General features: G+C 34.5%; 1 protein-coding gene and 1 pseudogene across 1 annotated transcript; one reads left to right on the top strand and one right to left on the bottom strand.

Moving 5' to 3' along the window:
• The first annotated feature begins 424 nt into the window (after nucleotides 1-424).
• On the top strand, nucleotides 425-7,555 carry LOC135225476 (uncharacterized). Its single transcript, XM_064264782.1, has 7 exons — nucleotides 425-471; nucleotides 847-955; nucleotides 1,542-1,658; nucleotides 2,460-2,569; nucleotides 5,727-5,871; nucleotides 7,118-7,258; nucleotides 7,407-7,555. The coding sequence occupies exons 2-7, from the start codon at nucleotides 862-864 to the stop codon at nucleotides 7,499-7,501; spliced, it is 702 nt and encodes a 233-aa protein (XP_064120852.1). The 5' UTR covers nucleotides 425-471; nucleotides 847-861; the 3' UTR covers nucleotides 7,502-7,555.
• Nucleotides 7,556-7,958: 403 nt separating this feature from the next.
• On the bottom strand, nucleotides 7,959-15,791 carry LOC135225334 (uncharacterized; annotated as a pseudogene).
• Nucleotides 15,792-17,551: the final 1,760 nt, after the last annotated feature.

The raw sequence follows: 17,551 nt of genomic DNA, 5'->3' as shown, positions 1-17,551 counted from the left end.
ACCATGATTTCACCAAAATTAAGAATTTTTGTTGATATTTTTGGTTTCCACACTTGCGTCATCTTCATGTTGTCAGCAAAATGTATATACAAATATAACAATTTGCTCAAATGTAGAGACTCAGACTAGTACAACCTTCTCGATAAAAGTTTACTATTGACAATAAGCACTAAAATTGAAAGGAATGTGTCCTACTTCTAGCAATTGTCATAATACCTATGAAGACTTCCATCCAAAAAAATAATTCCGCTTCATGCTGGCAGATGCCATTTACCGTTCAGCTTCCAAGCGAAAAAAAAAGGGAACAATGCAAGGATCTAGAGCGAATCGTTTTGGAAAACAAGAATCTTGGAGCAGTTTGCGCATGGTCAAGCAGACTGGCGTCTCAAATCCTTCCCGATCCTCAGGCAGTTATTCAGTCGATCTCATTCTACGCTGTTCACCAGGCACGTGGATCGGCGCCTCTGAAAGGTATTAAAGTAGTTCTTCCCTACACGTTCTTATGAGCATACTTCACTCAGATTTATTCATTATGTTCATTATATAGAAAGATATGAGAAAAAAAAATTAAATTAGATCAATTTTGTGATAACACAAAATTCATTACATAATCCAAAAATCGCAGGTCTGCTTCTGTCTTCCTCTTTTTGGAATATGAGTAGTTGTCAATAAAGCGTTATTTCACATAATGCTGGCAGCTGTGCACCAAAGATAGGACAATAAACTGGAATCGTTGTAAAAAGTCCTATGTTAATGTAAAGCGAAAGGACATTTATATTAAACAGACTTTTCTCGAAAAACTTCATGAATGATATGAATTTTAACTAAACATTACTCTCGTTTCAGAGTGCGAATTCCACCATGAAATCCATCAGGTTACTTGTATTATTTCTAGCTGCAGGATTCCTATTCTGCATTCGTGGAGAAATCACCGAAGCAATGTGGAAGTTGAAAAGTAAGTGAGGTATCTTGCGAACTTTTAGATTCAATGATTGGTTGTAATGCTCGCGAGTTTGCATCCTCAAGAATGCGTTTATTAGATGTTAAAAACTCGAATAGTAGCAAAAGTATTTCTGGTTAATTCTGATGACAATTCATGATACATAATAAACACGGATGGGTCTCCAATTAACATCTGTAATCTTGATGGGAGAAAATACCATATGTATCTCTAAATTGATAACACCAGCGTATATTGAAATCTGTAAATAAGAAATCTGTTAAGAATTTTCTCTTTCCTCAGTTTAGCGGTATCTCAGATTTGTATACTTTCATTTTTTTTCTAATTTTTCTTATTTATATTTCTACTTCTATTATATTTTAATCTATTTTTCATATTCTAATTAACTTTTTTTATCGACTATCATATTACTTTACAAATGTTAATAACTTTATAAACTTACGAGCAAAGTGATAACTGCTTTTCCTCCAACAAGTTAGGAAAACTACTTTTTTTATGTTTCTTGAAAAGTAATGCGACAATTGCCCTAGTGATATTTTCTTTCTAGGGAGCAATAAAGCTTCTTTCCTCTCTTCCATAGTGACGGACTATCGCTACACGCTACCAGGATCAGTGCTGGTTTCTCTGAAGATATCAAGAGTTGCTTGCGGTATGTTGTGTCACACCAGGCAAGATTGCCTTTCTTTCAATCACAACAGTAAGTACAACATTGATTACTTTCTTGACGGAAAGTAATTGGATAGCAAATATTTCACCCTTTATGGGTAGTTAAAGTGTATACATATTCGTGTACTTTCAGAATAGCATATAATTTACGATAATTTAAAGATTTCTGTTTTCAAGTATCTACGCAAAATTTTTCACGGTGAATAAAAAAAAAATATTTTATATGAGACAAATTGGTATATTTCTAAACTGCTTTTGTTTGATAGCATGTTTGAACTATTGTTATTTATACAAATATGTTAACACTAATCAGAAACCTATAACTTCATTTGACTCCCAAATCGCAAAAATATAGTGAGAATACAAAATAATATAAGGTTGAGTTCCAATCGGTAAAGTTTTGTGTTTCATATGATTATGAAAAAACCTTCAAGTTGATCTAGATCAGTCACAAATTACAAGATGTCAAACCATAAGGTAGTTTGTCAATTAGGTAGTTGATATTTGTAAGACTATATCTCAGGAAGGGATTTCAGTTCATTGAATCACTTTTAACATATGTTAAAATATTGTTTGGTCATCGATTTGTCAGTAAAATGTGAACTTTTCTTGGCTCTGTCAGCTCAAGTTCATTAGTCATTAAATAGGAAAGGAATATCTGAGATAAAAGAAATCATGAATGAATGAACAAAATAAGATAATTAATTTTAATCTACACCATAGCATTCCAAAAAAAGCTTACGAAGTAAATTACAAAACGAGTTTTTTAGTACACACAAAAAAGTACACTACGCATACTACAAATCAAGTTTACAAGGCAAACTACCAACAGAAGCAAGCACGGAGTGTGAAATACTGAACACAGCCTTTCACAAACCAAGTGACACTACGTTGATTGCAGCTCCTGGATGGGACTACTACAACTTTTTGCCTCCAAGACCGGTGAGTACGAATTTAATTTTACTGTTGATTCACCATAACAAACCATGTACATCGATACTGAACTGGGGAAACCTAAAAACAAGTGCACTATCTTTGGCCAAGATATTATATGAAGAGAGACATCTGTCTATGTAAATAAAAAAAAATTATACTGTACTATGCTTTTCAGAGGCCATGACAGTGTTTTTCGTAAGCAATTTAAACCGACTTGTGGATTTCCATGCAACTAAAGCACTGAATGTTTTAAACTTCGACCTATTATCGGAAGCACTGTACATCGCCATATGTGTTTCATTACCTTTTTTACTTAAGAAAATAAGGATAAAGCTACGCTTAGCCACCCAACCATCCACAAAAGCGATGACGTGTGTCAGTGATGTCGACTTTGCATATCCTCCTCACCTTTTCAAATGGTTATTTGACTTACGGTTAAATATCATTATACCTATCGTGGGCCATAAAAGAATTTTTAAAGCAAATTCATATATTGTATGGTGATATATAATTCTTTAAAAATAATGAGGTAAGGGGGTGGCACTGCGCCAGAGATACGTCATAAAGCTCCACTTGTTCGAAACAGCCTGAGGAAGCAAGATGTTGGTCTTCATTCTAAGCGTAAATGGCTTCATTAAGCACACCAGTCAATTCAGTCTAAACTGTCAATTCAGTGTAGTACTACTTTAAATTAGGACAATGTTAAAAACACTCAGTGCTTTAGTAGCATGGAAATCCGTTTAAATTAAATTAAGTATATCTTAGTTTTACCAGACCACTCAGCTGATTAACAGCTATCCTAGGGCTAGCCGAAGGATTAGATATTTTTACGTGGCTAGGAACCAATTGGTTACCTAGCAACGGGACCTACAGCTTATTTTGGCATCCGAAACACATTATAACGAGAAATGAATTTCTATCACCAGAAACAAATTTCTCTGGTTCCGCGTTGGCTGAGCCGCGAATCGAACTTCGGACCTGGATTGTCCCTTGATCCTCTCTCCTTGTCTCTTTTGCTTAAAGAACACGCTGCCCAGATTGACAAACTGTAACCCTGCTCCCCTTTCTGTTTTTGTATGTAAAGATCTTTCAACTTCTGTTATATCCATTGTGAACTTGAAAATATAGAATAAACTACGAAGGTACTTGTTCCAAGTCTCCAGTTTTTGCCCACCTTTCCAACATAGATTTAAGAATATTCCCAAGTACATGTTCCTTCGTTCTACACTGGATATATATATATATGTATATATATATATATATATATATATATATATATATATATATACATATATATTAGAGGAAGAAAGAAATTGTAATTTGAATTTTCTTGATGTAACTGTCCATAGAAATCATAAATATTTCACCTTTTCAGTCTTTCGTAAATCAGCTAACATTGCCTCTTTTGTTCTTTACTACTCCAATCACCATCAAATTGTTAAATTTTCTGTTTTTTCTGGGATGTTTCTAAGGGCTTTACGTGTCTGTAGCCCGCAGTTTATTGACGCTGAAATTAAAACTATTTATGATATTGCATTGAAACTTAAATACCCAAGGACTTTTGTAGATGTGGCATGGGAAAGATCAAGAAAAACATTTTATTCAACTAATGACAAACTTCAGTTTAGTTAGCACAACATTCTAAAATTACCCTATGATGAAAGGTTTTTATATAATCCTGGAATTTTAAAACTTTTTAACATTTAACATAAAAGTTGTTTTCAGTAATATTAATGTCAAGAGTTTAGTAATAAAAAATTCTCCTAAAGATCTTCCAGGCTGCATATATGAAATTCCTTGCAAAAAGTGTGATAAAGTCTATTACGGACAGACCGGTAAATCTCTTTCAAAACGTCTCAAACAATATTCTGTGAGAACTGGGCAAATATCGAATGCATTATTCGTACATGTGAGAGATTTAGATCATCCTATTACCTAGAGTCAAGCAAGAGCCTTAATCCCATGTAATGACACAGTTAAAATGAATATCATTGAATCTTGTTTCATCAAGTCAAATAATAGAAATGTTTTAAATTTAAGTCTTGGTTTATTTAAACTTGATGCTTTCATAATGAAAAAAGTTGTAGATAAATATAAGCAACAAAATTAATATATTCAGTTTTTACATGTTTTGGACTGTAAAGATACTTTGTAATTTCGGTTAGGGCCAAATCTGTTTAGGTTTGTGACCGTGTGATATCCGATAATCCTGGATTATCTCTTTTAATTTTTACCTTTTTGACAATTACCCATCTGGTATTCTTGATCTTGTTGTGTACCTGAGACCTTTCTCTCCACTTGTATTTCATTCGCTCCTTGACAATATCTTAGTAAAGACGAAAGCGCTTGGATTTCTGACCATTATTTTCCTGTGGTATTGCTTATATATATATATATATATATATATATATATATATATATATATATATATATGTATATATATATATATATATATATATATATATATAATATGTATATATAGATATATATATATTTATGTATATATATATATATATATACATATGTTATCACCCTCAGAGAGGTCGCATTATGCAAACTCACCTCGTCAAGGCGTTTATATATATATATATATATATATATATATATATATATATATATATATATATATATATATATATATATATATATATATATATATATATATATCATATATGTATGTATGTATGTATGTATATATATATATGCATACATATATAAATATATATATATATATATATATATATATATATATATATATATATTATATATATATATATATATTATATATATATATTATATATCTCGAACGCTTTGGCTTTACTCTCTTCATACCATAAAAGGAAAGTCATAAACACAGTTTCCATCCACATGTTCTACATATATACACATATACATACATACATACTTACACACATCAAGTAAAAAATTAAAATCCTATGCAGTAACCGAACTGTTTAAAAAAAATTCGAGATTTCTATTTAACTAAATATTTTTATGTTTGTTTTCCTTCATATCAAATAACATATAAATTTATGTATTATCATCTGAATGCCATAAGAACATTGGACATGTATTTTTCACCAAAGTTTAGTCACTTTAATACCCTGTAATACTTCCACCATTGTTGATGAACAGACAGAGTGTATTCTCTTCCACCCTGCAGCCTAAGAATGCAAGTGATTACTGTCCCAGTGGAGGCATTTATGTTCAGTACGAGCAGCCTGTTTACAAAAGGTACGACTTCTCCATTGATGGTTTTGCCTGTTCGCCTCATCAGTGGGTCAAAGACAGACACAACGAAGGGAAAAGTAAGTAATAATCTTTTTCTTATTGATACCTTTATCCTTCATGAATGAATCTTTTCATTGACTAATGGGATGCCTCCGTCTTTTTAAAATGTAAGTGTATGTGACAGCTTAAAACATAATATTGAAAAATCTTTTTGAAATCTCAGAATGTTAAGCATTTTGAGGCACTTTTTACTTTATAGGAAATGTACAGTTCGAACAGGGTAATTTATTTATATGATGCAAATTTAACCTATTAAAATGTCAAAGTATGACGAATATTACAGCTAAAAGGGCCCTTTAATTGTCATGCAGCATATATATATCTCTATATATATATATATATATATTATATATATATATATAATATATATAATATATAGAATATATATATATATATTAGATATATAATATATATATATATATATCTATATATATTATATATAAGATATATATAGATATATCCTTATATATCTATATATAATATATATATAGAGAATATATATATAGCATATATAATATATATATATATATTATATATATCTATCTATATATATAAGAAACTTATATGTATGTATGGTATGTATGGTATGGATGTATGTCTATATATATATATAGAGATATATATAATAGTATAATATTATATAGTATATTCTATATAATAATATCCATATAGTATATATAATATATATATATATATATATTAAATAGATATATATATATATATATATATGCATAGATATATATTATAAATATAGATTAATATAATATTATATATTATATTATATCTAATTATATATCTGTATATATAATAACATTGTTACGATATGTATATATATACATATGTATACATATATATATATATATATATATATATATATATATATATATATATATAAAATTTTTGACTCACGTTTGTATTGAACCCAGGTCTTTCAATTGTAAGGCAAGGGTGATATCAACTGTCCCACAGTAATCATTAATGGAGTTGGAACCTGACTACTTCTGCGCCTAAGGCTTTTACCTGGGTAGGCATACTTCCTAGCATACTAGTGATTTAATAGAGTCCTTGCCTTTGAATTGAAAGACTTGGGTTCGATCCCGAAGTGGGTAAGATATATATATATATATATATATATATATATTATATATATATATATATATATGCTAGGAATTTTGTAGTTAGCAGCTTACTTATACAAAATACGTGATAAACCAGATGGGTGGAAACTTTTTATGGTAAAATCCATCATTCAATCCCTTTCAGCTTGCAAGATGGTTATTATGTACGATACAGACTTTCGGGGACAGGATTCTGAATACAGCAGTAAACCTGGAACTTACTACAATGCTTTGCGGCAGTGTATGACTTACAATTGCATCGGGATGATTTGCACAAAATATTCAGGTGAGAAAAAAATTATCTTAGAATTTATTGTTATGCTTTGTAAAATCAACATAAAATGTACATATAGACAAAAAAAGTCAATATATCATTAAAAGTAGAAAACTGTTTAATCACCATTTAACCTTCCCGCTGTTGACGTCATTCACAGACATATGTTGGTTGAAGCTCAATTCGCAATTCACGTCAGGAAGCATAACCGAAGACGCGGTCGACTTTCTTTACTGGTACACTGTTTGCGAATAGGTCAACCATGGAAATTAGAGCCTTTTCTTCTACAGGATTCGCATCAACTCTGCAAGACTAACTGCTGCTGACACTTCCCTGAAAGATCTACGAGTTGTGTATCACCAGAGTGAGATTTTCAGTAAATGAAAAATATTTGATTTGATTTTCTTGTTTAGACCCTCTTCTTTCACCTTCAAAATTAACCTGCGATAGATGTGTTACGGGCGTCAGGAGAGGTTCGTTCAAGACTGTTATGCCCTCCCATTATTTTATAAATTCATCTCATTGCAGTCAATGCCGAGATTGAACTTTACATTCTGTGCTTACTTATCTTTTAATCGTCTCTTTTATTTCCACGACGGATGACAATTACTCTAATTCATTCATTAATTGTCTCACATAAAAAAGAAAGGAAAATCGAGCTAGAAATGTGCTTTCACAGTACTGAGGAAATCCCCAGTGCCAAGTTGTATATTCAACCTTGATTTGTAGTCCTGACTTCATTGGTGACCAAGCTGACATCAAGTCTTATATTCTTTCTTTTCAATGTATCTCGATCTTTACCAGCTGAATGAAAACAAAAGATCATATAAAGAATAGCAAATAACGTATAAAAAAAGACCAGACTTTGAAATTAAATAATAAAAAGGCAGTCTACTTTATTAACTCCGGGAGCCTTGTCCATGGGTAAGAGATAAATGTCCTTAAGACTGATATCAACTACTGAAGGGAGGCTGTCGTGTCTCATGCTATAAACAATAGGTGTGGAAACAATGCTGGGCGAAGTGTAGTACTACCAGGGAAACCATGAAATCTCAGCGTCTCCATTCCAGGTTGGGAACCTGGTATTGTTCTGTTCTAACAACTTCGCTATGCCTATCATGGGGCCCTTTTGTCTTTTAATGACACAGGTCGGTAAATGAAAAAATATTTTATTCCAACCACTATATAATTTCTTTATACCTGCATCAACATTAAGGGAAAATATTCTTAAAACACCAACTATTGTCCCACCTTCATCTTACAACCTTCATACTAGTGATAACTCTCTTAAGGAAGTGAAAAATGTCCCTAAAACTATCATAAATTAATAAATTTTGTTTCAAGAATGTTTATGATGACGAATTCTTAAAAGCTGGTTTTTCTATCTTTGAAAGAAATTGCTGTCGTCAGATTTGAGATTAATATATTAAAGATAAATAATTCATCTGTGTCCTGAAGTTGACTTCATTAGAAATTACTCGTATGAACAATTGTTGAAATTTAAGATGAGTCAGTAAATAATCTGGCTGGAAGGAGATAGCTCATTTGCTCGCTCGGAATTGCAATTGACAGCGACTTCTTTATCATCAACCTATATACAACGTCTGTTTCTCTCTCTCAATCCACCTCCTTTGACACAGGCACTACATGTGCGTTCATTTGCATCCAGACAAATGCACATAAGACCAGCTGGCATTCAAACTTTCAGCTCATGTTTGTTAGCTGAAAAACTCATGCACAAAAACTAACACATGGCCCTGTGCCCTTTGGGAAGGCATCGGTGGTGAACATCTGAGAGTTCACCACAAATGCGGCACTTGTACAGCTAGCAACATAACCGTTGTCACCACAAGCCTTGATCGGAGCAAGGTATATAGAATGGTCAGGTAGAGTCATTTGTGGGGGGTTGCGGCTTATCCCCCCAAGAGCCGCGTCACCTGGAGGCCAGGTCAGGGCGAGAAGTCACTCAGCTTCCGTTTCATTCAAATGTATATCACAGGTCACTTCAGTCATCTCTGTATTGATTTAGTTTTACATTCTTCGAATACAACCATAGTTTTGATTTTTTTATATAATCTAAATTATTATTTAAATAATGTCAAACAACTGCGCCGTGTTTGGTTGTTATTCAAATAGTAGAAAAAAGATGGAGGTATCCTTTTTCCGATTCCCTCGTGATGAGGAAACAAGACGGAAATGGGTTCATCGTTGTAATAGAAAGGACTACTTTAACCCTACTACTCATCGCATATGCAGTAAACATTTTGAAGAAAATGCATATAATAGAGACTTGCAGCAGGAACTTCTTGGATCGCGAGCCCCAGCAATGAAATTCAAACGTATGAATGTGAGGAAAACAGTGCAGCTTCTTTCGGAAACAACATCTAAAGCTTTAGATTCTTATGGAAGTCAGGGACTTTTGACGAGCATGTCCTGGGAAAGTACAAGGGACTTTATAAAGCTTGCCGACTCCTGGTTTGATGTGTTCAATTGAAGGGTACCTTATGACAGAAAAAAATCTATAAGTACTTATGGGATGCAACTGACGGAACAGAATAAAATCCTTGACAATATGAAGTGTACTGCTGAAACAATACGAGTTTGCAAAAGTATTAAGATCTATCAGTTCCAAAAGGGACTTATTGTGTCATGCAAATCCTTGCCAAGGTTGCATGATATGTTGAAAAGTAAATATGATGTATCATACATAATTACCTCCAGACTTAACCAAGATGGACTGGAAAACATGTTTGGCTGTCTTAGACAAATGGGTGCAACTTATGATCATCCTACGCCAGTTGAAGTCAAACACAGAATAAGGTCATATTTACTTGGCAAAATAAACTCTATAACTGGAAAAAATTGTAACTCGATGAAGGAGTGCGATTCTTCAAATATGTCGGAAGGAATGTTCAGTCAAGAGAAAAGTTGTGAAAATAATGATTCAAATGAAACCGATCTTGAAAGAGAGCTTATGATTTCTGCAATGGTGTTTGCCTCTACTGAAGATGAGAAGATGCCAGAAGAAGATTCAGAAAACTTTGAAAATGAATTTCATGAAATAACTTTAGAGAATGTTGCAGACGAAGAGGGCCTTCGATATGTTGGAGGTTATGTGGCATCTAAATTTCCAGATTATCAGTTCTTAGGATGTAAACTTAAAATAGTGAAAGGTACCTGGATTAGTGCAATAGAGCGACATGATGATAAATTAACGGGACCAAGTGCTGAGTTATTTGAAAAATTAAAGGTAACGGAAAAAATGTTTCAAACTTACAATGGAGAAAATACACTGAGACCAGGCAATGGAGTATTATGCGACTTGGCACGCCATATGGAAAATTGTTTATCCTTGCCTTTTAAAGTAATATTGTTTTTTGTCAGATGTCGGATGTTTTTTAGGATGAGAGCTCTGAATGCCCAAATTTTATCAAGTAGGCAAAAAAAGAAAAAGATGCATAAATTAACTAAATATCACTTTTACTAAGTATTTTTCATTTCCATTATGAAGCCCAGATACTGGTGTTATCTATGTCTATCTATGTTAGTTTATTAAATAATGTATTGTAAAATTATACATAAGCATTTGTAAATAAATGCCAGGTCAAATGCCAATTGAATATTTTTTTAAGTCCTATCAAGCATATTAATTTAAGGTTTCTATTATATATTAGAGAGCCAAACATTATCAATCCACGATTTTGTATGTGTAGTACAGTAACCTATATGAATTCAAAAGAACACCAAACGTATACAAGATAACAGAGTGAAAAGGACATCTTACAGGCCTAATCTCTTCGACCCAAGGTACTTAAGTTTCCCAAGGTAGTACTTGCCTTGACCGCTCCCACCCTGGCCTCCAGGCCTGTCACGAAAATACCCCACAACTACCCCCGCGACCAAAGTGACTGTACCATCTTGCCCTGAAAGGTGGCCTTCGTTCAAACAACCAGTACATAGTTAGAATGGTTCGAATGGGAATGGGAGGAGGAGGGAAATTACGGTAATCAGGCAAAGAAATACAATAATGAATTGAATATATATGGACGAGAGAGAGAGAGAGAGAGAGAGAGAGAGAGAGAGTACGAGAAAAGGTAACGAAAGAAATGCATCAGTTTATGGAAAGAGAGAGAGAGAGAGAGAGAGAGAGAGAGAGAGAGAGAGAGAGAGCTTTTATTCCTGTTTAGTTATTAATCTGATGGATAAATTCGGGACCTGCTTTAAGAAATATGTTATCGTATATATTTTGGAAAATGATTATTATAAAATCTTATCATATCGTATTGTTTTAAATCGTATTATTATCTTTATAAAAAAAAAGCCTTGAATATTGTTGGAACTGACTATTCATATTGATATTATTCAGACGGAAATATCCTTCTTTTTCAGTAGCCTATAAGCAGCTGTATTCTCTCTCTCTCTCTCTCTCTCTCTCTCTCTCTCTCTCTCTCTCTCTCTCTCTCTCCATCTGTCGTTCTGTCCTCCGTCTTATATCACCACTATTTGAATAATGGTAAACGTTTGATATGTTATTTGGAAGTGGGCAAGGATCACAAAACCGTAAATGGCTACTCTACCAACTTGTGTTTGGTTGCATCTGTTTTTGTCTAGATTAACTAGACTATAATTACGTGCATTACCAATAATTTACGAATCTAGTCACAAAGATGTTACACACCAGGTTTTGTAGCCGTGGGTTGTATGAGTCATGCAAGCATCAGTTTTGCAAAGGTATTATGTTATTAGTTAATCTATGCTAAGAACACATTACTGGATACGCTAATCTAGCACTGCATGATTTGTATTTGTGGCATAACTTAGTTGAGTTACCAGTATTTGAGTGTGATGGGCCACTTGGCTCCGCCCCACGCAATCATCGAGGCTACTTATAGAAAGTATTTTAATTTTCTATAATTCTTATATTATAGTATAATTATGACATTGTTTCCGAAACTCTTGTGAAAATAAATTATGTGAAATGAAATGCAGGGAATGTGTGCTTCGGTGCATTAATATAATGATGGTGGGATGTAAAGGATGTATACTATTAATATATTATTTAATGTCTCGAATTATTGGGTGACAGTCTTCAGACCTGGGTAGATCGGTCACGTCTTACCTAACCCCCCCCAACCCCCACCTCCCCAAACCCCAACCCGGCTCACGTTTGTTCACTCACTCCAAGTCTCCGCCTTTATTTGTCGCTTCAGCGCTCATGTCCGACGCACCTTGTCGTTGTTCCCCCTCCTAGCTATTCAAGAAATCCATTGCTTTCGATATCCCCTTTTCATTCCGTCTTTTACAAATCCATGTTTTTATTTTTGGTAATGAAATAATTGTAAACATTTGGAAAATATAATGGCGTATGAAATACTGTCACCTGGGTATTATTTTACTTTCCAAAAACATCCACCAGAACGATATCATAATAACTGTAAGACACCCCGAACTTGAGGAGGTGCGGGGTAGAAGGAAATAACAAGGGGAGGGGGGGGGGGGTGGTATTAAAGGTGATGGTGACAGGTGATATTGGGTGACCTTAATGTAATGCTTGACGGGGGTCGCTTATCAACATTTATAAGGCGGTGATAGTCGTACATACCTTGACTGATTACAGTTAATAGCAATGATTCAAACTCACCATGACGATTGGCACATAGCGTTATAGGGTTACTGAGCTCATCTTTATATATCTAGTTAATGTCTGTTACTATCGTTTGCATTATGAATCCTGATTTTTCCAAGAGGTAACTTGCTACACACAGCCATGGACGATCTGTATAACGCCAACAGTCTTAACAGTCGTGTGTTTGCAGCCTTTGTGGAGGTTTATTTGGTAATTACAATTACCTACATTTACTAACGTTTCCAGAGGCCGTGAAATAGTGTTTTTTTTAAATAACTCCTAAAATAACTGATGGATTTCCATGATATCAAAGCAGGGAGCGCTTCATACAATGGCCTAATTTTGGGAAATACTGTGCATTGCCAATTACGTTTCATTAACTTATTTACTTAAGAAAATGAGGCTAAAGCCAGTCTTAGCCACCCACACATTCGCAAAAGTGATGACGTCCCTCAGTGACGTTGGTACAACGTTTCTTCCCCTGTACCTACCATCCCCCGAATTGTTAAACGCCTGTTTAACTCCATAGATAATTGTCATATGACCTACCCCAAGCAATACGAAATTCTTTGTCAGTAAAAGTTCAGCATATCTGGTAATGTGATTCGTGACTTTAGACTTTACCTAAACACAAGACCAACCTTTTATATCTTACCCACTCACTTACATTGAAGATCAAGAATGAGACTTATGACAGGAGACGAAAGAAGCCATGCTAACCCTACACTTCGCACTTCAAGCGAGTGTTGGTAAAGCATTAGAAATATAGTTTTCTTTAGGTTAAGCCGTAGGACTCATTCTTCCATACAACACAGGTTACTCGATACATCAATTGCCAGGAAGAAAATGACAGAGAGCATTGTTTGATATAATTTATCATATGAATTTCACCAGAGAGAGTAGCTTAATTCCTTTGAAGGTAGACTTCTAAAAGATGTTTCACATAATGGCATTGACATCGGCCATTTGATAAATTTTGAAATCATATATATATATATATATATATATATATATATAATATATATATATATATATATATATATATATATATATATATATATATATATATATATATATATATGTGTGTGTGTTCATACATACATAAGATTTATTATATTTCAACCTATAGTTATATATATTTATTTACGTTATAAGTATCAGTACGTATTTCTGTTATTTAAAAGATATGTGACAAATATCATTGCGACTTTGTCACTGGAATTATACCAGACTTCAATTAATAAACTAATCAACCTTACTTTGAGAAATCCATTGACATTGTCTACATGCCAAGCTGATATACTCGTATCAAAGTATTCATTAGCTTTGCTTTTCCAAAATAATGTTATCACCAATTGCTGGAAAGCATAGATATATGAGGGGTGAAAAAAAAAAAACAAGAAATGGACACTTATACATTTTACTCATCATCAGTCTCAAGGAAAAGATCGTTTTCCTCGTCACTATCAATGTTGATGATGACCGGATCTATACTGTCTTGAATATTATCTGAAAGCCAGTAATCATCTTCAAAATATCTTGATTTCCTGACAGCGCCAGCCCACGTCTCCCCTGTTACAGCAAGCCTGGCCTCTTCAAGCCTGGCAAAGAGATCAGCACGGGTAAACCGCTGCATCGAGGAGCGCACCTGTCGTTTCATACAGCCCCACACCTGCTCGATGGCGTTGAGCTCAGGATGGGCAGGGGGCAAGCGAACCACTTCATGGCCCACAATGTAAACTGGTTTCGGCCGGTTGCCCCTGCATATCTTTAGGAGCTCAGGGCGTGTTGCGTGAGCTGTATACTGTATTTTTCGAGATCTGAGCCAGTTAACCAAATCCTCCTTTTTTGGAGCTGTTGTTGGGCATCGGCTATCTCCTGTCAATTGGCTATGGTATGGGGCGTTGTCTAGCACCAGCACCGAAGGATCCTAATGCGACGGCAGGAGCTGTGATGTTAGCCACCGAATAAATATCTCTGAATTCATTTCTCCATGGTAGTCGCCGGTTTTATTTTTCGCAGGGAAGCATAAAAATGAATTTTCTACAAAACCTTTAGCTGTACCACCTGCTACCACCACAAACCTCTCTCCTTCTCCTGGTGGCACCTGCCGGCTGTAGGTGGCACTGGTGACAGATTGAGAGGTGTCCACCCACTCCTTGCTATGTTGCATTCTCGTCGTAAACCACGTCTCATCGACATGCACTACTTCTCTTCCTTCATAACGATGTTGCTGGAGGGATCGTAGAGCATCAACTCGGCGGCAAACGACGTCCAAAGTTTCTTTCCTTAGGTACATTTCCCGCTGGGATGTTTTGTACTGGAAACCCATGTTATGGAGGATTCGCCATACTGCCTTCTCAGATGTTTCTTCAGGAATGATATTTAGCATTTTAAGTTCTTCCGCTAAAGTGGCAATAGTGAAAAATCGCTTAGCAGCAAACATGCTGTGCACATGTCTCCTCTCCTAATGGAACCAACGGTGAAGTTGTCAAAGACCAGAGGGGACGTATTTGATGATGCAGGTGGTGTTTCAGGTGGGTGAGAATTCTTTCCACGGCTCACCAACACTCGGACAGCGTTCGGAGTCATCCCCGTAGCATCAGCAACTCGTTCACATGGCCTGTAGAAAAAAAAAATACATTTAAATAAACATATATATATTATATATATATATATATAATATATATGATATATATATATATATATATATATATATATATATGGCTAGCAGTATATTGCAATATATCATGCTAGCCGTATATTGCAAAATATCATGTACTTATTAAAGTCATACTTTTCTTACCGATTTATACTAATTTTCAGGCGGTTTCTTTCTTTCTCTCAGTTGTAAATGAAGAAGAGTTTCAGCGCAATTGTAGTTTTGCAATGGCGAGGACAAAGCAACATATTTGCCATGACTAAAGTCGAATCTATATGAAATAGTTCAGAGCTACACTACAACTGCTGCCGATGATTACCTTGGATGTACTAAGGGCTCTGAGGTAGGTATCGAAGTCGGTGAAATTATTTCTGAATCCTGCTCCAGTCTTGCCCCAATAACATCACTCCAAATATAAAACTCTCTCAAGGAAAAAAATTGTTTTCTATTTCTACTAATGTTTTTATTTTATTTTATTTTTTTATTTTTTTTTTTTAGTCGCAAATCTAAAATTTGTAGGAGTCCGAGTAGAATATCTCTCAGTGCGATTCCACAGCCCTGTTTTAAACCTCTTCTATTATGTTCGATAATTTGTGTTAACCATCTAATCATTATCTACCACCATAAAACATTTAATTGCTCTTCCGGCTCATTTTATATGTGCAGTACACAGTCTTTCCTAACAGGGATTTACTCAGTAGCCTAATAACAATGGGAATGAAGGAAAGAAGGCAAGAAGGAAGAAGGGGGGGGGGGGGTGCTACTAGGATAGCCATAGGTGTAAATACCGAAGGAGGGTTGGGGAAACCTCTGCGTCACAGTTACGTGATTAAGTACCACTTCTTCGAAACGCTCTGAAGGAGGGGAAGAAGTTCCTCTTTTTTCTAAGAGTAAACGGCTTAATTAAGCACATCTGTCAATTCATTGTACCACCAAAAATTAGGCCAATGTTTGAAACATTCATTGCTGTAGTTTCATGGAAATTCATAAGCCGGTTTGTTAGATATTTGGGAAAAACACTATTACACGGCCTCTGGATAGTAGGTAAGTGTTAGTTGTAGTGGTTGTGTTTATCCATGTTTGGAATAACTGTTGTAACATATACTAATGCTGTGCATTATATTATATAATAATCTATGACAATGTTTATAGGGATGGCGGCGGCAAACAAAGACAACTCTGTTGAGCACATACCTAAAAGGCTACAAACACACGACTGTCAAGACCATTGCGTTATACAGATCGTCCATGGCTGTGTGTGGCGCGTTACCTCGTGGGAAAATCAGGACTAAAGACTGTCACCCAGTAATTTGAGACATTAAATAATATGTTAATAGTATACATCCTTTACACCCCACCATCATTATATTAATGCACCGATGCACACATTCACTGCGTTTCATTTCACATAATTCATTTTCACCAAGAGTTCCGGAAACAATGTAATAAATATAATGTAATATAAGAAATATATCAAATTAAAATACTTTCTATAAGTAGCCTAGATATTTACAAGGACGGAGCCAAGTGGCCCATCTCACTCAAATACTGGTAACTCAACTAAGTTATGCCACAAATACAAATCCTGTAGTGCTAGATTAGCATATCACTAATGTGTTCTTAGCACAGATTAATTAATAAAATAATACCCTTGCAAAATTGATACTTTCATGGCTCATACAACCCCCGGCTACAAAATCTGGTGTGTAACATCTTTGTGACTAGATTCGTCTATTATTGGTAATAGAGGTAATTATAGTCCAGTCAATCTAGACAAAAACAGATGCAGCCAAACACAAGTTGGTAGAGTAGCCATTTACGGTTTTGTGATCATCCTTGCCCACTTCCAAAATATAACATATCAAACGTTTACCATTATTCAAATAGTGGATCCAGGTGATATAAGACGGACAGAACGACAGATGGAGAGAGAGAGAGAGAGAGAGAGAATACAGCTGCTTATAGGATACTGAAAAAGAAGGATATTTCCGTCTGAATAATATTAATATGAATAATC

The sequence above is a fragment of the Macrobrachium nipponense genome, chromosome 13 (genome assembly GCF_015104395.2).
Source record: "Macrobrachium nipponense isolate FS-2020 chromosome 13, ASM1510439v2, whole genome shotgun sequence".
In the NCBI taxonomy this organism is placed as follows: domain Eukaryota; kingdom Metazoa; phylum Arthropoda; class Malacostraca; order Decapoda; family Palaemonidae; genus Macrobrachium; species Macrobrachium nipponense.
The sequence above is the reverse complement of the archived record's forward strand: the minus strand, read 5'-3'. Positions and strand labels throughout refer to the sequence as shown.